At 37.2% G+C, this 24,257-nt stretch overlaps 1 protein-coding gene across 1 annotated transcript in view; it reads right to left on the reverse strand.

Annotated features, from left to right (window-relative positions):
* The window catches only part of SPAG16 (sperm associated antigen 16), a 408,668-nt gene that overhangs the window by 322,270 nt on the left and 62,141 nt on the right, over positions 1-24,257 (reverse strand). Inside the window, exon 10 of the mRNA XM_030487793.1 lies at positions 22,084-22,208. Coding sequence (XP_030343653.1) covers positions 22,084-22,208 — 125 coding nt within the window. The remainder of the gene's footprint in view (positions 1-22,083; positions 22,209-24,257) is intronic.

Consider the following 24,257-nt stretch of genomic DNA (forward strand, 5'->3'; position numbering starts at 1 on the left):
ATACAGTCAAATTCTTACTGTTTAATCCAGCAACATCTATTTAAAATGCTTATTATAAGCATGTTCAAAACCTGAATGCATGGAGATTTAGAAGATAATTGAAAAATTAAGTGATTTTTCCGTAAAAACCTAGACTACATTGGATTATTTTGTACTACTGGGTTAAACATCAGTAATACAAAGAATAATTAGTGAAGGAAAAGGTCACACCGCCAAGTTTGACAGGTTCTTTATCCAAATTCTATCAAGTTAGGCCCTTTCAATGAAAACAAATAAAAGACTAATAATAATAATAAAAAACACAAGTTAAAAATGAAATAGATTTTCACATATCCACTTACTGAGAAGGCACAGGGTTAACAACATACCAATGTTCTGGCAACCTACTCCAAACTCTAATTAAATTGACTTTAGTAGTGCTAAGGGAGACAGTTGTGGTTTATATTCAGTGGCCTTTATAAAACACAAATACACCAACATAACCTTACAAAACTCAAAAGCCTCCAACCTATAAAAGGTTTTTCAAAAACCCACAATAAACTCATATAGATTAAAACATAACATGAGTTCATTAGAAAGTAAAAAAATGTTTACTCGTGGAGGGAAAAGAAGAAATACATAAAACTCAAAGGAATCAATAGAGCAGAAAAAAGCAATAGCCAAAAGATATGCCATCAAAACATGAAAGACTTTGAAACAGGAAAACACAAGTTTGAATTTCAAACACAGTGGAAAATCCTCAGCTAAAGTGAACTGTCTGGTTCTACAATCAAAGTCAGAATTAAAATGATAGACTTTAAAAGCAAACAGAGAAAAAAAAACATTGCCCTGGTTTTGAATTGCTCTCCACAGCAATTTACTTTCATTGGTTGTGGGTTTTCTTGATTCCAGTTTTTTTAGTAGAGGAAAGGATTCTCATGTATTCACTCTCGTATTCAGTCACGCAAAGTGAGACCAAAAAAAAAGGCAAAACCCAAGCCAATTCCATTAAACTTGTCATATAATTGTAAGAATCACCAGCACTAGAATTAGCTTACTGCAAATAATCTCTGGTATTTAAAGAGTTTATACATTATAAGTAGAACAATTGATTTAGGACTTCATGTTCCTGACTCATGCTACCGAGTAGGGAACAGACAATTCTGCTTCTGTCTGTTCTGACAGAACAAATGATTCTGCTTCTTCAAGCCACTGTCACCATTTCAAAAGCAACAGGCATCTTTCACCTGCAAGAACATGTCTCCAGATATGAGACTTTGGAGGACTTTCATTTTAATTAAACTAAGCAGAACTTTTGCGTTAATAAGTATTATAATGCCTTCACCAAACATTCTTCCCCTTCAAACACAAATCTCGTTAGACAGGCAAGATACTCCATACAGCAAATTTGTATAAATCTTCAGAAAGCAAAACCTAAAGTCTATATAGTCGTGCTAACAGATATTTTATCACCTGAATTTTGTAAGCTTTTCCATTTTCTGAGGTAAGGAGCTGAGATTTCTCAATTCACATACCTTTTGTACCGTTTAATTCACACAAGTTCTTAAATGCCTTGAACATCCAGTTTTTATAATGAAAGAGCTTTCGTTTATCATCCAATCACCTTCCATTAATGCTATTCTATTACTTTCAAATGCAATAAGAAATATAAAACACTCTGTGGGGCTTATAACAGCATGGAATGAGGACTGTATTAAAGCTGGTGCCTCTTGACCCAGAAAAAAAGTACTCCCTGATTGTACCTTTCACTCAGGGTAAGGACTGTCAGTCAGTCCATGTAGTAAAAGAGCAAATTGCTCAGGAAGCAGCAGGTATTTAAGACTTGCAAAAGGTTTGGAAACATGAATTTCACGGCAAATTAACATCTTAAATCAAGCGTAAAACTGGATTCGTTCATTTGAAATCCTTCCCTCAACTGAAAGGTTCTGCTGATGGTACAGGCGGGTCACAAAATCAAAGTTAACACACAACCTAAATTCTACCATTCCATGATAAAAGTTAAACCATAGTTCTAAATTAAGAGTATGAAAGCTACTGACAGTACCTGAGGAAAGAGCCTTGGATGACTTCATTTCAGCAAACGTAGCACAGATCAAAGGGTTATCTTTTATCTCTAAAAAATAGCTTTTAAACTGATAAGCATCCATCAATGTCTGCTCCAAAGTACACCAGAACAAAATTAATTTCCAAGGCAGAAAGGAATGCAAGAGCAGCTCCAGTGCAAAATTAATGCTAAAACCTCCACAAACCTGACTTGGTTTTAATAAGGCGCTTATACTTGTTACAACCAAATGCATCAGTGCTCCTCATTCTTCTCTGCAGAACAGCATGATACTGTCTCAGAACTGGCCTGACCTCAACAAGAGAGGGGAAACCAAAAAGTCACAGAGGAAGGACATGTAAATTAAACTATTCAAGTTTCTTTAGCTTCTCTGTTTAACTGCAGCTTCCCCCAAACAGGGCAGAATCAATCAAAAAATACAAAGCCAAACCCCAAAACAAACAAAAAGGTAAAAAGGGGCCATAAAGAGAGTCACAAAGAGGTTTTACACAACAGAAGAATCATTAGAAGAGGGAATAGTGTCTTCAAAGTTCGTTCTAAATTAGACTAAATTGAATTGCTTGACATGCATTCCATAGGAAAACTCGAGACATCAAAAATGAAAAACAAACCACCTTTGCAGACTAGCACACAACAAGATTTAGCTAAAGCTTCAAAATGAGACACAAAGTAGAAGACCAGAAGAATTTATATATATGACTTTGACAATAAACAGCAAAAGTAAAGAATAGAAAGTTTGAAAGACATTGTAAGACATGCCTCTAAGCATTGTTCAGGTATTCTCTGCATGTTAAAAAAGCTGCCACTACATTACACTACATGGTTTTTCCAAAGACAACAGTAATGACAGATTGGAAGTGACGACAGCACAGATCAAGGCATTATTACAGTAATGTGGATGAATTTAAAGATCACATCAACAATTCACAGTCTATTTAACAGTAAATTAAGGACTGGAAGACTGCTTAGTTTATGACAGATAAAGAATACTAATGTGCGCTCACGTTCCAAGTGATAATCTTCCTGCAAAGATGCTGATTCAACGCAGAGGTCAAGTAAGTCTACATCATTTATTTCCTAAAAGTAAGGAAGAAACCCCACAGTTTTTAGCAAAGGCCCAGTTACTTGCTCCAGCTGCCTCCAATATCACTCCATTTGTCAGCCTGCTCAAGATTAAGGCAGATTCAAACCCCCTAAGTTATGAAGGTTCCCAGATGTCTAGATGGAGGGAAGATAACCCTCCAAGTGAGGTAACGCGTGCTTCTCTTGGGTGAGTTGACCCTGTTAGGATTGATCCTGAAATGTTTCCCTCCCATTTAGTTATTTCTAAATCTTAATGTTATCTAAAAATTCTTTAATTTATGTATTTTGTACAGATAGGGGAAAATAAAATGAGTATAAGTGGGTGATTTATCTTTACCATGACAGTTGTGAATTTGTCCTTCTCCCATCAACAGATAATGTTTAATCTAGTAAACTTTAGCATCATTTAAAATAGCACTAGTCTCAAAAGTCTTACAGATCTCTAGCATTTGGAACATTATTCTTCAGGGAACCCATTAATCTTCTCAAAAAGGTCTCAGAGGGCTGTATTAATTAACAGATCCAAGTAATCTCCAAAAACTGAGATACCGCCAAACCACCCCGCACGTACTCCCAGCTCATTAAAAATACCCAAATTCTCACTTTAACATTAAGTAATTCCCACAGCACTTTCAAAAAAAGGTTACACAAGTACAATATTTAAAAATTGTTCTAAATGCTAGGGAAATTTACTGTGATTTATTATCACAATTACACATAATAAGCCTTTTAGAGCTCTGGTTCTAACACAAGTTATAACTGCTACTATGTGATAATGAGCTTCATTGGTATGTCCTTTCCATATGGATTTTGTGCTCTTACTCCCCTTGCTTTTCATAGAGCGTTTTGTTCAATCTGTCCCAAAGAAAGGGATTAAAAAAGAAATGGCAAAAACAAAGAATAAAAGTTGTTTCTCCCAAACATGACCTTCAGCACTACCAGAGCCACTCCTTGCACTCTAACAAAGCTTTCCTTTCAAGATTTGTGATACCAAGGAAGTCACAGCATATGTGTTATTAAACAACTACAGTTACCTGGAAAATAACAATACAGAAAAAAACTCCAAGTCCTTTTCTGTCGTTGAACCTTCTCTCAACACAAATTTCCTAATCAATGGCCACGGTTATTTGTTTAGCTATGCTGAATTGCATAAATATACTTGAAAAGGTCACAGTTATCTTACTGGAGGTGACAATCTGACTATTTTTATTAATCTCCAAAAATAAAGATGTATAGTAGGTAGTTATACTTCCTAGGGTAAAAAAAAAAAGATAATTCAATCTTCCCTCGTCTATCCAATCACAAAAAGCATTCCTAAACTACTACAGAAGCAGACTCAATCTTGCTCACAATTGATATGAAGTCTGAAGAGGGTGATGAGCTTAAGAAGTGATACTAAAATATGACAAGAACCAATCCTAAAGAGATGAAGCAGCAAATAAGGCCAACTAGAGTATCATTTAAACATAAAAACAGGTTGAGAAGGATGCCTATGGATTAGAAATAGATTTTTAAATACTTAGCACCTACTATTAATTGAGATGACTAAGAGCTCTTATCAAAAGAATGCACTCAGAAAATGTCAATGACTATCCAAGTCATGCCACCACAGTCCTGACTTAGAATCATAGAATCATAGAAGAGTTCGGGTTGGAAAGGACCTTAAGATCATCCAGTTCCAACCCCCCTGCCATGGGCAGGGACACCTCACGCTAGACCGTGTCAACCTGGCCTTAAACACTGCCAGGGATGGAGCATTTACCACTTCTTCGGGCAACCTATGCCACCCTCACAGGGAAGAACTTCTTCCTTATATCTAACCTGAAGCTCCCCTGTTTAAGTTTGAACCCATCACCTCTTGTCCTATCACTACAATCCCTGATGAAGAGTCTCTCTCCAACATCCTCGTAGGCCCCCTTCAGATACTGGAAGGCTGCTATATGGTATTTTGGCATCTCCCAAGGGAAAATTGACCCCTTTGAGCTACATAGCCTAAAATCCCCATTTGTTTTACCGCCACATGAAGAAAGCTGTTTTGTGTTATTACCATAGAATGGTTTGTGTTGGAAGGGACCTTAAAGCTCATCCAGTTCCAACCCCCTGCCACAGGCAGGGACACCTTCCACTAGAGCAGGTTGCTCCAAGCCCCTGTGTCCAACCTGCCCTTGAACACTGCCAGGGATGGGGCAGCCACAGCTTCTCTGGGAAAAGTCTGTGCCAGCGCCTCAGCACCCTCACAGGGAAGAGCTTCTGCCTCAGAGCTCATCTCAATCTCCCTTCTGGTAGGTTCAAGCCATTCCCCTTGTCCTGTCACTACATGCCCTTGCCAAAAGCCCCTCTCCGTATTACTTGTAAGCCCCCTTTATTCACTGGAAGTCTGCTATAAGGTCTACATGGAGCCTCCTCTTCTCCAAGCCAAACAACCCCATATCCTTTATGCAGAGACTCCAGAAGTGGGGACTCAAATTCTACCTCCTCCATCCTAGGAATTACAGACAGCATTTTCCACAGGGAAATTGCATTTATTCAAACTATGCAACTACTGGGTTTTCTTTTTCCTTCTCCTTCCCCTCACATCCCCGAGTGTGACTGTGCACAACCCAGTTTCACCCGTGCCCAAAATTCCCACCTGCAAGGTCACAGGACTCTAACCTCATTACTAAACATTAAACTGAGCAGTTTTTCTTTACAATCTGTCAATGATAAAATATCATCTTTTCTAAGAAGAAAAAAACCCAACCAAACAAAAAACACAACCAAACAAAAAACCCCCCACAACAAACCAGAAGACTTAAAAACCTTGTTTATCCCCATCATCTTTTGCTTTCAAGTTTTCTACTTCTTGGACTCTGACTTGACTTTACTCTCTTAAAAGATGGTATTTACAGCACCTCTTTGCATTTGAATAAATGGTCTTCGGGTTGGCCCTTTCAGAAAATATCCCCTTCAACTTGTATCATGGAATTATAAATAACTGCACAGATGTGTCACACACACTCGTATGCAAAGCACACTATCCTACAGTAAGCGTAAAGTGCCCATTACGTCAGGCTATGACATGCACTGCACTGTCAGACACAGAATACTTTAAATACCTGAAGCATACACCACAGTGTTTTGCTTTATACTGTAACTACATGCAACACAAAATGGGGTTGAAGGACATCAGTATCAAAGGTACCAAGTATCATATAAGCAGAGTATACCCATATGTCTTTATATAGCTGGTGAGTTAAAATCAGTCCCTAGAAACTATTAAATTAAGCATTACTGCTCTATTTTCTGAGGCACACCGAGTTCCATGCATGTTTAACTACTTGCCAATACACATCAGGATACAGCATTACAACTTTTTTGTTCCCTCTATTTTCCCCCCTGACTATTCAGAAACCCAGGGAAGTTAGCTTTGGACAGAAAACTCACTGATCTCAGTGGCCATCAATCTTCCTTCATTTACTGTTGTCTTGTTTGTCCTTTCCCTGCCACTATCTATCTTCTGAGAGGTAACTGATCCATTTAAACACCGTTCAAAGCCCAGGAAAAAGTTGCCTTGCCTCCCTAACCCCCCTGAAGCCAGCCAGTAACACTGCAGTTAATATTGTACTGTGGAGTAATTAAACAATGCTACATAACGTAGTTTGAAAAACTACATGGAACTGCACCAGAAATATTTCTGGTTGGGTGAAACAAGTGCTGCTCATTTTCTGGCTGATGGCATCTCTACTTTTGAAAGCAGCTACATAAATATGCATATATTCCACTAAGGTATCGTTACAAGGAGGATACTTAACAGTACTTGGGAAAGCACTATAATATCTGGCAGCCAGCAATTCCTGTAGAATTTTACTGACCATCTTAAAGATGTCTTAAAAGTTGATTTACAGATGTTTAGACAGCAGAATTACAAGGTTTGGTTTCCCAGCACTTTTTATCCATAACTCTGAACCACATGGAAAAATCAAACAAATACCAAAGAGAAGCATGGGGACTTTATTGATTTGAAGTTTAAAACACCCAAACATTTTAACTCAACGTCAAGAAGAAACTGTAACTACTCTACAAATGAGAGCAAAAAATTCATCTGAATGAGTTGATGTCCCTACCTCAGGAGTACCACACAGCTACACCAGAGAAGTAGCAGCTGCTCCCCTCAGACCTCTATGGTCTTCAGAAGAGACACTATTAATACACATGGTCGTGAGGTTTGGTTTGCTTACCAAACATTTGATGTCAGAGTCCTTCTCTAAAATGTCAGGTAAAACAGGTAAGAGTGCTCTATTCAGGTAAGTAACTACTAAAGCAAGCCACAAAGCACACAAGAGCATATCAATAACAAGGCACTGTTTAATAGCAATTTAACGATATTAAGAACTAGCAATGACACAGCGAGCATGAAAACAACAAAAGCAACAAGCAGACCCTAATCTGTACTACCCAAACACCAAGAACAAAAAGTTCAGTTGGTAGCAAAAGATCAGTCGCTAAACAGAAGTTGGTATTAGAAAATAATGAGCATTCATCTGCTGAAGAAAACTTATCAAGTAGGAAGTAAAATACCCTTAACGCTGTACTTCTAGGATGTGGAATAACTTGGCATGCAGTTCTAAATAACAAGGTGATGGGGTTTTTTTTTTCCTTCTTATTTTGTTGTTCTCAAACCTCTGTCATTTGAAAGACTTGTCCTTTTCAATATAAGAAATTAATGGAAAAGATTAAAAATAATCCCTGTTTCTGAATTAATTTTTAAATCAAAAGATAAAAATAAAGCAGGCTAAAATGACCTGTCTGCAGCTACATGGAAAACCATAAACTATAAATTTTAGTAAAGCAAACTTGTTTCATTTTGGACAGCATCTGCCTAAAACATGCCATTTCACATCCAGATGGTTTTATTTTTAAGGCAAACAAAACAAATACCAACAGTACAGAAGCTCAGTCTGGAAAAAGCCCTGATAAATGTAGAAACTTCAGTTTCCAGTGTCGCAGTCCATTAGCTTTCATGACTGTGAGCACTCAAGGAAACAAGGATGATCACAGCCTTAGACAGACATTCACCTGGTTAACATTTTATTTTCAAATGCAAGTGTTCAGGGACTGGAAATTGAAATCTCCATCAATTTCATTTTGATTATAAGTTAGAGTTATAAGCCTAATTGTTTTGAAACAAGAAAAGAAAAAGATACAAGAAGATCTGGCAAGTATTATTATAGCATTTAGTATCAATTAGTGTAAAAGGAAAATCCAGATGTTCTTTTCTTTGGTTTGACAGAAGCATTTTGTTACTTGCTTACCACAGTAGACACTCTGTCCCACTCGGATGATTGAAAAATCTTTACATGAATTTAATGCTGTAGTTGTAAGACTGAACTAAAAACTCCACAAAGTTTCAAGTTTTAACCACACCTACAATTGGGATGAGAGTTTTAGAATATGCTGAGCATCCCCAAGGAAATCTAATCATTTTGTCCATGTCTCCATGTGGGAATTGGTCTGTTCTGAAGAACAGATGCTTCATTATACACCTGCGTAGTAGCTGCTGACAGCTAGATCTGAATTAGAATTTGAGCACTTCAGTGCTATAGGAAGTCTGTCCCTGAAGCTGAGCACAGCTGATGAAAATTCCCATTATACTCAAGTAATAATATTACTACCATATATGTGCTCTGTTTCATAGTTCCCAAATCCCTAGTTAGAGATCCTTTACTCCTAAGCTGATCTACATAGAACCTTGCATAGGCAAGAAACACAAACCACATGATCCAATTATGATGCTCAATAAATGTTCTAGTTTTATGCCAGTCCTAATTAATTATAACAGCAGCAATTAAAGTTTATTCAGTAAATAAACCCATAGCCATAACTCATCACTGCCATTCAGCTTTCATCTGCTCCTAAGTACTTGTTTCAATACAAGGACATAGCATCAGTGTTGCAGATGGGAGAAACAAAACACAAGCACCTATTACACGCAGTGCACAGCCTCCTATGCTTATGACACCTCCTTCAAAATCAAGTTTGAAAATCTACCACTGAATTCCTGGCAATGGCATGTTATTCCAAGGTCTGTTAACTACTGTCCAAGAACCTACCTATTTCTGAATAAAATACTGCTATAAAAATTGGGGCTGGGTACAAAAGTGAAACTGAGGGGTTCTTTGGTGGGTTTTTTTTGTTTTAAAAAGATCAGTCTTTTTAAAAAGACTGATCTTTTGTAAAGCTGACTTTGGTAAAGCATTCCAAATATAAAGGATTGTCTATCACTTTATTTTATGCCAACTGCATTCAAACATTTTGTAATACAATGCTGGAAATTCTCCAGGGAGATCATAGAATCATCACAGAATGATTTGGAACCTCGCATTTGACAACAGTCCACCCATCAAATCCATATCTCTCCAGTTTAGAGAGAAGGATATTGTGGGGGACTGTGTCAAAGGCTTTACAAAAGTCCAGATAGACAATATCTGTAGCCCTTCCTTTGTCCACTAATGTGAACTCCATCATAGAAGGCCATCGGGTTGGTCAGGCAGGACCTGCCCTTGGTGAAGCCAAGATACTTCATGATAAATTCTGAACGCCTCAGTATCAAGGCACTTTGAGCTATGCATTCTTGAACAAGTGCCGGTTCTCTTGCACATGAGAATACACTGTATTAGACAGCTGTACTTTGAAGACAGAACTAAAATTGAATGAAATGTAAGATTCCATATTTGTGCAATGTCTGGTATGATTGCCAACTACTGACCTCTTGATTTCCTTACAAATCCTATTCTGGGAGTTACTCCATGCTTCTGCTACTGTCCCGTTTTATACATATTGCTGCTTTTATTTTGCCACTCCCAGTGCTGATTTTCCCTTTATTCTGTTATAATTTCAGCATTTCCTTCACGGTAAATTCTGAAAGTCTCAGCATCGACACACTTTGAGCTATGCAACTTAAAAGATTAACAGAAAAGGTAAGAGCTGAACTCAGTTTGAGGGGTGAAGTTTTAAAAATGTTGGAGAGATACTGAAGTTGTAACCTTGGAGATGCTTTTTTCTAGGCAGTTCGGATCACCTCATAGTGTGAAATCACAGGGAATGCTGTCTTACCTTAGCTTTTAGGCAGGCACACCTGGTAAATATAAAGAAAAGGCAATCCCCCATTACCTCGAGCACAGAACCCTGTCGTCTGTCCTTTCTATCTTCACATGGAATATACAAAATTCACCAAGACCATTCTTTACACTTTTTCTTTACCACTGTCTTGGTCAAAAATCTATAATTATCTGTCTATGTGGACTAATTCAAACCATTTTGTAACAGTTTGAAGGTTATTCCATGACATACAAAAGACAGTATCTGAAAAACCTCTATAATGAATATTAAAAGTTAAGTTTCACCTTAACCACATCAAAGCACAAATGTTGTGAATATCCTTGATTTCTCCTTATTTCTCTTTTGTAGTTATGAACTTTCATTCAATACTGCAGTAAATTTGCTCACAATCCAATAGTTTAATTCAATTTTTCTTTGGCCTGCTGGATATTTACTCACTGAAACAGAGGAGTAAATACCCCTATTGTCTCCTATAAATTTCTTATATTTATCTTCCTTTTCTTCAGAGGCACTGCAGCTATAGTTCAAGTACTATGTTCATTTCAGTAATTGAAAATCTCCTTTAAAAATATTTAGATAGTGAAAAAACAACTGAAGATTTATTTTTTTAACTTCAGGCATTAAAATCCTACAACATATAACACCAACGTGAGATTTTCCAAACTGAAGAGATTAAAAGCTAGAGAATACAGAAATAGAAACTGCCATTTTTATGTACCTCTGTCTTAATATTGTATCTCTAAAGCACTGCAACTATAAATACTCAAAACCTTTAGTGATTTTACATTCAGGTTATGAAACTGGCCTACAAACGAATGGTAGGTGATTTCAGTTTCTATTACTTCAGCCAATGAAAAAAGGAATCACTAGTACAGTAGGTTTCTAATACATGCACAATGTCTTCTCATTAGTCAGATTAAGAATAGCGATGCATCAGAAGCATTACTAGATCCAATTTACTATTTCTACAAGATAGTATCAACCAAAGGGAGTAAAAAGTGCTTTATGGTATTAACTGCAATGCACAAAATGTTTTGGCAAACAGAATTCCTCATTAAAACACGATGGAACCTTACATGCTATTTCAAAGTAGCAACTGATTTTTATACATCATGCATTATGCTTGTATTGATGTAAGTTACTTCTATTTAGAATACAGAAATTGTAATTTGGTGTTATATTTTTGTTATGTTCCTCTTCCTTTTTCTCTGTCACAATAAATTATGCATTGAACACTCTCTGGTTCTCAGAAACATCACTCAGCAACGCTCTGTCCTTTCCCAGCAGACAAACTGTTTATCTATTCGCTAATTGTACATATATTGCTGACTTCCATCTTTATAAAGTCTTGATGTGACTGCCTAAAAATTTTACTTAAAAAATAGAAATATTTACTTTTCCCCAAGATATGTATTTTTTTTTACAGGGAGAAATTCATTGCCAAAGACTAGAAAACTTAACTGACATACAGAATCAAAACAAAGCTTCTTCGAGCACTTCCTTCCATGTTCCTTGACAGAACAGCTCTGAACAGGTGCTAAAAATATAAATATATAAAATGTAGAAATAATATAATAAATGGCTTTTCAGTTTACAAGAATTTCAGGATTGTATATTAATTGAGGATCTTTTTGCAGATAACTATTTAGAATTGTATCAAGGTCAATGAAGTGCAGACAGACGTTATTCCCTTTTCACAAATCAGAGTTCAGCATTTTTGTGTTCTAAAATAGATTGAGCACTTAAAAACAAACCCAAAAAACCTCACACTCCACAATGTGAATTCCCTCGTACAAATTATCTTTTTAAAACTCACTAAAACATTTCAATAAAATCTCAGTATTTTGCACCATCTTCTTCACACTTTATAAAATACATTTATAAATAAAATTCTTTTCAAACTAACTTCCTTTCAAAATTAGCATTAGTTCATCCCATACGGTGTCAAAATTTCTTTTTTTATAAACCACATTTGGTCAAAATAAGCACACGTCAATTAAGTGTTTTAGTTACCAGTGTATTTGCTGTTCAAAATACACTGACTGTTCTCAGTTAAACACTTAAAAAAATACTAACCCAATCAATTCAACCCTTTCTTTTCCACAGACTATTGGAAATAAAAGGAGAATAAACCAAATCTAGTAGAGCTGACGGTTTCCAGGCATCATACTTTTTGGTCTATGGAGAATACGCAAGAGCCTTAATAAAGTTAAGACAGTATCTTTTTACAATCATGTTTTTGTACTTTGAAGTTTTTCTGCAAAGTCTGCTTCAAAAACTATGAAGGGAACTAGTAAAAAAAAGAAATATATTAAAAATTATATGCTTTCCCTCTGTTGACCTTCCCTGGAAGTGTTCCGGTTTTCTGATAAAGATGCTTGTTCGCTAATAAAATTAGAGATACCCAGCTCATTTCAGGTGTGCACCATAAAAGAACACAATATGATTTCAAATTCTTGCTGCTACAGTTTCAAGCTGCCCATTAAAGTGACGGCCAATGCTTTCTTCCCAGAGGAGCAATTGCTTATGGCCAAAGTTGCAGACAAAGCCAATGAGAAATAAAAAGACTTCTTCAGACTATGATAGCCAAAAGCTTCTAGAGAGGTAACAGGAAGGTACATTTACCAGGGAAAAAGTGAGTGGAGCAAAGAGGCAAAGGTGGAGCTAAGGGAACCATTTACTTCTCTTATTATGGCTGTGTTAGTTAGAAAAAGCTACAAATGAGGTTGAAAGGGTCATAGCCAGGAACTGTGCATTTGTACTGTTGCAGCAACAAGGCCTCACAGAGCTTATCAAAGTGTGATCCACACCGTTCTTCCTGATTATTCATGGAGAACTCACTTTTTCTCTTCATTAAACTGCATTACAGCCAGCTAAACTACATTTGACATTTTCCTATGAGTACTTCTTCCACATAAACTGCATTAAAACTCTTTCAGAGACTGTACAATAATGAACAGAGCAAAGTCCATGAAATAATCTCTCCATTACAACGTGGGCCTTAATGCAGAAAGAAATTAAGAACTTAATTTTGTATAGGAAACAGTGATACTCTGAAATCGAAGGTTAAAGCACTGAACTGTGACTTGGAAGACACGAATTTCATTTCTGGATCTTTCACTTAAGCAATCTTGCAGGAATTATATCACGGGAGGATAATGCCACCTCGCAGGACTGTTGGGGAGATAAGTGTTTGTGTGTGGTCTCAGCTAGCAGTATAGTTAGACCCATATGAGCACATACAGATATGTACACCTACTCAGTCTTTACATTAGATCTACATTAAATCTGCACTGCCCACTGCAGCCTGGCGCTCATCACACCCTGACTCAGCCATTTAGTTTCCGTCCTAGTGCTTGCAGCTGAGGCTGCAGGTATCCATGTTTCTGAGAGCTGCTCAAGCCCAGGCTGCCTGCATGCATCCCATCTGGCTGTGCCTGAGATGGCACCAGGGTCTCTGGAGAAAGGACCTTGGTGCCAGTCTGGGTGCCTGACATCAGCCACACATGATTCTACAAGGACAGAGCCACAGCTGGGACAACAGGACAAAGGATATTCTTCTCATCCCACTGTAGGTGTTGTTAGGTGGACCAGCACACTGAGGTTTTAGGGTTATTTGTCACTTGTTCTTTGTCAGGTTAAGAACTTCGATTATGTGCAGTGTAAACACACCTTTATACTTCTCATCAAGGTCAGGGAAATGATTTTTCAGTCGTGAGGAAGTAAAAGGCATTAATGCAAGCATTTCTGAAAGGAAATAACCTAAATTTCCTATATTGTAAAGACAGGTATAACAGATTCATTATTAACATTAATTTAATGCTAAAACATTTGGCCAGGATGTATAAGATAAAGTTAACAGATTAAAACACCACAAAAAAACCTTGCTGCAAGTGTACAGACTGATCTGTCCAGAATGACCCAGGCAGAGTTGCTCTTCTTTATCATGCATTAGCTCCTTCAAATATATTTAAAGTTTGTTAAAATGAGGAGAGGGGAAATAAAATAGGAGAAATAGGAATTTGTTTACATGTATACAGGGAGATAAGGATTAACTCAAGCTTCCACTCATATTTCTTCTACTGTGAAAAAAGGCAGAATTTGAATATTTCAAAAGAGGCAGAATTGAGTATTTGAATATTTCAGCACAGACAAAAATCCAATCCTGCAACTACACTGTCTACACTTATTTGGCAGACATTAAAATTAATAGCACATACATCTAAAGGTATTATTAGATACATATAATTTAAACATGTTCACACATGTTTTTGTGTATTTCCATATATAATTAAACCACAGAATGCTTGAGGTTGGAAAGGACCTCTGGAGGTCATCTGGTCCAATCTCCCTGCTCAGGCAGAGTTACACAGAGCCAGTTGCTCAGGACCTTGTCCAGATGCCTTTTGAATAACTCCAAGGATGGAGACTCCACTACATCTCTGGGTTACCTGTACCAGCTCAGCCACCCTCAAAGTGAAAAAGCATTTCCTAATGTTCAGAGGGAACCTCCTGTGCTTCAGTTTGTGCCCATTGCTTCTGGTCCTGCCACTGGGCACCGCTGAAAAGAGCCTGGCTTCATATTTTTTCTACCCTTCCTTCAGATACTTGCACACATTCATTGATGAGATCACCCCTGTGACTTCTTTCTGTCAGGCTGAACAGTCCCAGCTCTCTCAGCCTTTCCTCATAGGAGTGATGCTCCAGCCCACCATCTCTGTGTCTCTCTGCTGGACTCTCTCTACTATGTCTCTTGTACTAGGGAGCCTAGGACTGGACCAGGGGTGGCTTCATCAAGTGCTGAGCAGAGGGGAAGGATCACCTCCCTTGACCTGCTGGAAACACTCCTCCTAATGCAGCCCCAGATACCATTCACCTTCTCAGCCACAAGGGCTCCCAGGTCCTTTTCCAACAAGTTGCTTTCCAGCTGGATGATGCCCAGCATATTCTGGTGGTGCACGGGGTTGTTCCCTCACAGATGCAGGACTTAACAATTTCCCTTGTTAAACTTTATGAAGTTGCCGTAGTTCTGTTTTTCCAGCCACTGGACAGCACCATGACCCTCTGGAGCGTCACCCACTCCTCCCAGCCTGGTATTATCTCCAAACTTGCTGAAGGTATGCTTTGCCCCATCACTCCGACCACTAATGAAGAGGTTAAGCAGGACTGGGCCCAGTACTGACCCCTGGGATAGACTGCTAGTTAGTGGTCTCCAACTGGACTTTATGCCTCTGATCACCACTCTCTGCACCTGGTCATTCAGCCAGCTTTCAATCCACCTCAGTCTGCAAATAAAACTCGTACCTAGTTAGTAGGCGACAGAGTATTTTTATGTGCAGGTGAGACTCACTTTCTTCCTTTTGGGGCTCAGTGTTACATATCTAAGTTGAAGTAGTAATTAAGGCTTTGGCTTTTGAAGAACGGTAACAGAAAAGGGATACCTGCAGTTCTAATAAAATCAATTCCTTATGTAGTAAGTTTTGAAAGGTTCAATATTATTATTTGCTTACAGAATTACAAGGACACAAATGGGTTTCAATGGAATGGCTCTCCTGAAACACAGAAAGGAGCTCTTCTCTCTCAGCCAAATAATACAAATGTTTTGAAAGCGCTAACGTGAAAGATCACATGCTGGGATGGTTAGTCCCAGGGAAAGACACATGCCTCAGGGTCCCAGAGCAGTTTGATAAGGAAATGAAATTCCAATCTGGAGCTATATCTTAGCTGTCAGAGATACAGCTTTGAAATCCACACTTTAAACCCCTACAAATTTCCTTTTAACAGTCATGGACTTGAGTCTGAAGCATGCAATGAAATGAGTAAGATACAAAATGTGAACAGAAAAAACGCAGGTGGCTTCTGAATGACAGAAGCTGGAAGGCGGGAAGTGTCATACTGCCCCAGCAATCCATACGAAGACATGCTCCACAAAAACCCCCTTCCACATCTGCTATGCTGGAGCTAAATTGTTCAAACTGGCTACAGCATGAGAGGGAGGGTGGGAAATGCAGCAGCTACCTTGTATGTCACACTGCTTTAAAAAAGGTGTAATTTCTGTCGGAAAATTAAGCAGCAGCTAATGTTGCTAATGCAAATCTCCAACTCACTGTGGCTACTCATGCAAGAAATCAGCACATGATGGTACAATTTAAAAGTGTTACTGTTAATGGAAAAATGTAGTTTAATGAAAAAAAAATCTTTTTTTAATATCCGAGGGAGGCAAGAAGAGGGTTTAAATAATTAATAAGGATTTCTCTACATCCTTAAATTTTTCTTGTTTGACAGAAACTTTCACCACATGAATTTTGGACTTTGAATCCTCTGTTTTCTAGCTTGTGTTAAATAAGGACACAATATGATTCATATGACTGATCACCTTTTGGTAGATGGACCCTGTTCTGCTTGACATTGTTCAGACATGGAACAAAATGACATTACTTCACCATTTCTAAGACAACAGAGATATGGAAACAAATGGGCAGAACGCAGGAAAAAGGGAGACAACATTCATCAGCATGACAGGCAGCAGTTTCAGCAAAGCATCAGAATAACTGTTGTCAGAACTCTACAGGCATCACAAGAATATCAAGGGATGACAAGAAAGACTAGGAGAAAGTTGCTTTGAAATGTCAATACAGGGTTCTTCACAAATGAGAAGGGCAACAAAAACCACTACCAAGACAGTTGCTTAAAAATAATCTGCACTACTTGTGTTGCTTCATTTATACATGACACAATCTTAATAGCCTGCTCTTCCCATAAGTACCTCCATGGAAAGAAAAGTTTGGGAAAGAAACAGAAAAGTGGCAGGTATGCCTAAGAGGAACTAACACAGACTACAGCCCAGATATCAGAATCTGACTGACACAACAAAATATACAGTTTTTCACACTACTGCCAAATCCACTCTGCCTCACCACCTTACTCTGTAAATGGAAAACTTGAAACCCTCAAGAGGTAACACAGATAGGTATCATCTCATTTTACAGCAAACTTTAAGACTATAATCTATTTCATAAGTTTCTCATATCAACACTCACAATCCTCTTTCCTGCAAAGTTTATTCCTCTGTGTGTATGTGTATGTGCATCTGTGTGTACATATGAATTTATATGTTAAGAAGGAGCAAAAGTAGTAGAAGGGAACTAAAGAGGGAAAGAGTACAGGGGTTTGCAATACTTTCTGTAGTCTTACCTCCATAACTTTGCACAAGGCACTATAAGACTAATTTCAATTTGTGAGTAAGTCTCATATAATCACCGACACAATTTTATGCTCTAAGTTAATTTGCATGGCTCCCAAAGAGATAAGTTTTTAAAAGTCTTCTCTGGAACCTAGTGATAAAAAAATGGGGGAAACTAGGATAATACGATATAATGACGAATCAGTCCCTATAGAAAAGTTATCTTTTGCTGAGCCCATCAGGAAAACCTTGATAATCACTAAACGTTTTGTATTTGCTTTTCTTTCTTCTTATCTCCAGCTTCATATTTTTACTGTGCCTGGGCAAGGCATTTGCAATTCTTTATCTTTTTCTTTTACAAAATATCAACTGAGGATAAAGGATTTGGGAACATGAGGTTTCATGAAAACAAGAATAATATACAATACATTTTCTATTTTTGCAGGTACACTTCCTAAGTAAAGCATACATTTAAAATATTAGGCTATACACTTTACAAATTCTACCCACAATCAAAAGTGGCATTTTGACAGCAATTACTATAAATGATAAACATCAAACAAGCTTTGAATGGAGAATTGTAACCTCTGGTTGTGAGGCTTGGGAAGGAGGAGGAGGACAAGACTTAACATAACAAAAGGCAAGGTGAAGCCTTTACTTGTCATCCTGCTCAAGTAAATGGGTAGTATAAAAGGTCATCAATAAAATGCAAACAGCCAGTATTTTCACACCACTAATCATCTGATCTGAAATTTAAGCAAGAGAAATAGTTCTATCTTCTATCTACAAAACCCATTAAATTCTCATTAAATACCCTATTGTACTAATCTGAAACTCTCATGCCATTACTGCTAATATTTCTGCTGCATCTTAGATAAGTATCTCTAAAATAATACATGCCATTTTCCAACACTGTACTAACCATTAGGAATGCACTGAATACAGTTTGCATGGGCATCTTTCTTTTCCCAGGTGAAGACAATGTAACCCACAACAGATGTAGTACTGCATACGCTGATTGCAGAAGTACCTTCTATGGAAAGCCATGCAAACCCCTTGGGGGTACATGAAAGATGCAGACAGCAGGTGAAGAGACAGGGAACAGTAAGCAAGCAAGACTGAAAAGATCATTTCACCATTATAGATCTTCCAGTGATTCTTGTAGGCAGCATAAGATTTACCAGGATATTTAAAAGGACACTGGAGAAATGTGAGCTTAATGCAGAGGAGGAATGCCTGTGTGATGATCTGAAAAGTGAGAAACATGCAGCTTAGTAGAAAACAAACATAGTTTCCCAAAGGATCTTTTTGCCCCTCTGCAAATAGGATTTTCAATGAATACTCATTAAAGTCTAAGCACTAATCTACATCAGCTTTATGGCATGGAAAAACTGGGAATTTGGACTTGCAGGTACTCTAATTTCTAGAGCAATGTAAAGGAACCTAGTAATATATATAGGATATATATAGAGTGTATACAGTATTATATACACACAAGCCAGATTTTATTCTGTACTTTTCATACACCAGTTCTGGTGAGAAAAAACCTAAATCATTTACAAAAAAAAAAGCAAATTTTGTCTCAAGTCAATAGAATGTTTTCTATCTATGCTATGAACTACAAGAAACAATTATCATCTAGTGGATACTGATTTCTACCTTCTGTCTGTGAACTAATCAAATAGACAATCATAATCACTATAAATACATTTACTGAAAGTTCAGAATTTCTTTAAATGGGCCATTTTTATTTAATTCCCTATACAGAGAATTTAATCTAAGTCGTTCTGCTCTGAAAATTCTTGATTTATGCATTTAATAACCTCTTGGACTTCCAAGGAAAGCCAGCTTCAGGACTGAAAAGCAGCTATGTCAAACTAAAAATGATAACCCAAGCTCTGTGGGCATTAACTGTGTGCCACGAGATTGCATTCTATAGCATCTCATAACGTATGAGCTCCATTTGAAGCTCTTAAATAATAAAAAAAATAGAATATTTACAACCTCTCTCCCCTCTTTGAATTCTTCATTGCTTACAGTCAACAGGGTGCTAGAAGTAGCCCTTTCTTCAGTAGAGATCTGTTTTCTGGAAACACATTGGAACCCTAGTACTTCCAAGTCTGTTATTCCTCTATTAAATTTGTCTGAAATTTGGCAGTGTGTTAAAAAAAAAGAACCAAAACCAAACCAAACACACCAATAGAGGACATGCTGCCAGAAAAAAAAAAGCGTACCTTTAGCAAACCAGGCTACAACACAGCCTTTAGCATTACCAGGAGAAAAAAGCATCCTTTTCAATCACTTTAAAAAGATTGATTTTAAGTACTGGCATTTAGATAGGAAAAATCTTTGTGAATTGAAATAACTAAATTTTAAATGTCTTTCCCCTCTCCCCAGACATACTTAAACATGTAGAAACTACAATCTAGCATTTACACAAAGAGATTTTTAAGCAAATGAAAAGTTCAATTACGTTGTTCACATTTTTTCAGGAAGATGTTAAAATTCTTTTGTTCTTTATATGCTTTTATATTTTTACACATTTAAAATAAGCATTTCTGTTCATTTTAAAGCACTATCTCATTCATGTTCATTTTAAAGCAGGGTCTCCCTTTGTTTAAAGCATTATCTTTACATGCAGGTTAACTTCATATTGCCAGCACATGAAATTAAATACACATCCTCACCGTTTTGGTGGGGATTTTTTCAGTGTAGTTGCTGTTTCTCCAAGCAAGTTCTAAAGTGGTTTCAAATAAGTTGAAAGACATTCAATTTATTTTCACTCCAGTAAATTGCTTTCTCAAGTGGCACTGTATCCTTAAGGTGCGATATCCAGTTATTAACTGTAGAAAATACTTAGAATTCCCCAGCACATAATAGTATCTCTTCAGCAATAACTAGAAGCACTAGGTATAAGGATCTAGAATAATGCTTTCAGTAAGATACAAAAATATCATTCAAGAAGGATAAAGAAAACAAAGAATACATGAACAAGTATGATATTTATCTGTTCTTCAAGTGTACGATAAAGGGAAAATTTAGGTAGAGATGTCCTTTCTTGACTAGCTTATGAGCTTTTACTACTTTCAATTACATATTACATAGTTTAACATTCACAAGTAACTTGCAACAACATTCCGAAGTAATTTGCAACTCAAACCTGACTTCCTGCTGCAGGTAAAGGCAAAATTTTAACAAGGCAAACAGGAAGATGAAAATAACAGCTTCAGACTTGCCCCTCTGGAGCCTGTCATGCATGTAAATCTTGTGATGATGTAGCCTGTAAGGGTTACATTTCAGTTGTTATTCCACCTGATTTTAAACCAAGACAATACAGCACACCATTCTTGCTTGAAGAACCTTCTGGTCTTCAAACAAGCCTAATAACCCACTAATATGAGTGGATTTACTACAGCCTCCTCAGAGCAGCAGTAGACAGACACCAGTTGCAAGCTTTCATTCCTGATCGGACCAGCATGACTATACAGTACGGGAGACAATTATTCAAAATATTATTCCCTTACGAATATAGGTTAGTGATTAGCCAGACAGAAAACCAGATTTGAGCATCTGAGAGTCTAAGCAGAAGCCTGCCCAGCCAGGCCGAAACTCAAAGCAGTACAGTGGATATTTATTACAGACACCTAAAGAATTTGTGACCTTTGCAGTGTAATTATTCTATGTGTATTATTAATGTTTCCCTTTTCACAGACAAGACTTACCTTACACCCACATCAGCATGTTGTAATTTGTGCCCTCAGCTCTGATCTTACATACTGTTTCTATGGTGTACTGCTCTCTTTCATCCCAACACTGACTTTTTTTTTAATAAGTGAGTTGATTGTCAAGACCTTAATCTGCATTAGAATTACACAGCCCAAGTTTTTAAGCTTTTAAAACATACCTATATTGGATTATGTTTCCTGGACGCAATGAGAAATTATACTTCTAAAATTCAGTGTAGGAATACAGTTCATTCTTCAGGGAGATACCTTCAGGAGTAATCTACTAGCAGTCTGAGTACAGTAACAAGCATCAAGCTACTTCAAGTTTGTTCAAATTACTAAGGTATTGATTATTTCTGAAATCAATTAAAATATATTCATACATAGACAATGTGTCTGAATTGTCTGAACTTTGCCACTGGCTTTAACATGGGGGGGGGGTGTGTTTAATATCTTTATGTTTATTCTTCCTCAGCTGCAGCCAGCAAGCCCTGAAATGTCACTGCTTATAGGCTATTTGCACACTCAAGCTAATCTAAATTTAAACTCTTCTGATTTTTGACCCAAGGGAATAAACTGCAATCAAATACAAATTGCAAAAACATTCAGCATCATAATTCAGTTTCCTGGAACCTGAGTTCATAGTCACCTCTGGTTCCTGTTTTCAGATCTACTATCCAAATCCCACCCTTCTTACATAAAAAATGAATCTGAATCTGAACAGTTCTGCCCAGGTGTTTTACTGTATTTATGCTGCCACTAAATTTCATTACTTTTGCCACTTTCACATTCTTCAGAGAGAATGCCCCCTGATTGCTGCCAGGAGGTTTTTTTAGAAGTTGACTTAAAGCAAATGATTCTCAATGACCTGTTGAAAATAAAACTCGTCATGTATGTAACACTAAAATTAATGTACTGTTAATGGCTCCTACCAGCTCACTGAAAAGTCGTGCACTTTCAAAACGCTGCTCAGTTTATACTCTCCGTATTTCAGGCGTTGAGTGTGTTCTTTAGGATGCGTAAGGTGTGTGGTCACTTGAATATCAACAGGAACCTCCTGGAAATAAAAACGAAAAACATTATCAGTTCCCAGAAATGCTGTGTAAGTTGAAATAAAGTACTACTTATTATGTTACTATTTTGAAAATACAATTTTGTCTTATTTTTCCACTGTTTCTCCTCTGTTCCATTTTTATCATTTTTTTAAGTCACTGTTGTCCTGATTTTATTAATTTTAGTACATACTGTTAAAGTTGAGTACAGGCATAACTGGGAGACTGGGCTGTGTAGCGAACAGCTGAATACCATGAGATTTGTTAGCCTGTTCTTTTAAAACTATATTCTTACAAATTAACTTCTGGACATTTATACAATCTAACATTGCTCTAGAAAGAGATCAAGCATCACTACTAATCCTTACCTGCAGTCAAATATAAATTCACCATTTATACCAGCAAAACCCCTTTTTCCCTCAAAACAAACCAAAAAGCCCCCAAAAACCAAAAGAACCCAACACTTATGTAGTTCAGGGTAACAGCAATGGGAAAAGAATCAACTGTATACAGTGGATATGGTGAGAAAAAGTAAAAAATGGCAAATAAGATTTTGCATTTATAACAAAGTTTGTGTAATAATATGGGCATGACAAAAACTTGGCCTGCTACTTTAGTTGTTAATGTCAGTTAGGTACCTGCTACTGGAAGAAGAGATGATGTTTAAAAAGGAAGGTTGTTGTTAGTATGAAATCTCCTATATTAAATTCAAGATAATCTATGTTTTTAAGTAAGTGTTTGGTGGAAGACAGAAGTTAAAGTAAAAATTAAGGTAAATTAATTCTTTTTCCCCAAAACAGAAAAATGTTTTAAGATTGTTTAACAGTAAGTTTAAACTACCGATTTAAGATGCAGTGATCTACCCTGCACTGGACCATCTCACTATTAAATAATAATTCAGGAAGTCTCAGTCCTGGGAGCCTGTGGCTTCAAGAACTAACAGGAAAGCTAATTTTGTAATTCAGACAAAACAAATCATACAGTAGACATGAATTTAGAATGAACTCTGAAGATAACTTTGCATGGAATAGGACATATTAAGAGTATGCTATAGAGACTTCTCTCAAGAAGTGACCATCATCAAGAAAAACATCCTCATCATCAGATAATGGAAGGCAAAATTAGATGCTGATTGAAGTGGATGGCACAGCAAAGATTCATGGATAACATGATTAAGATCCACTGCAGGACTGGATTCCCAAAAAGACCCAAATCCTTCAGATGTATCTACTGAGCAGATACAAGAATACAAATATACTGAACACCAGCAGAATACTCAGATACCCTTGAAGTGTTAGCCCAGTTTTCTTGAGCTCCCAGCAGTTAACCTAGAGGGATAAGAACCACAGAATGCTGGACTGTTACCAGCTTAGGAGAAGAAAATCATGTCCCCTGGGCACAGCAGAGACATCCTTGCTATTAATCAAGAACCTTACTGTAGACTTGATACTCAGCATTCATGCCATCAGACAGAGGGGGCCAAGGTTTGCACAGGAAACATTCTCAAACTGACCTGAACTCAGACACGAGCAGAACTGAGTTTTCAGGCTCTTTACCAAAAAGAAGAGAGATTTTCTGGAGCCAGGATTGGCTTTGCCAGATAAGGGTCAAAAGGGATTGCAGCACGTGCAGCATAAGAAGGATTCTGGATAGAAGGAAACACACCCATCAGCTTCCCCAGACAAGGAACCAGGAAATTATTCAGCATGGGCCCCCAGAAACAAACTGGCCCTACATTAGAAAGATTCTTCATAATGACATTCAAATCAAAGAATAATACTTCAGAGCACTTCCAAATAGCTATTTGGACACCATAATCTGCACTTATCATTTACAATCAGCTTGAAATTACTGTCCAGGATTTTAGGCAGGTAAATGGCATACAATGGTATTCAAAACTCATAACAAGACTTCAGAAAGTTCAGCTCTGCTGAAGAGAGTTGATACTACATCTTGATACAGAACATAGGGGTTTTTGTCAGTATCTGCATGTGAAGCTATTAACTACATTTGTGCATCAAGTTGTTATTAATGGTTAAAAAGATGCTTTAAAA

This window comes from Strigops habroptila, chromosome 5 (genome assembly GCF_004027225.2).
Source record: "Strigops habroptila isolate Jane chromosome 5, bStrHab1.2.pri, whole genome shotgun sequence".
In the NCBI taxonomy this organism is placed as follows: Eukaryota; Metazoa; Chordata; class Aves; order Psittaciformes; family Psittacidae; genus Strigops; species Strigops habroptila.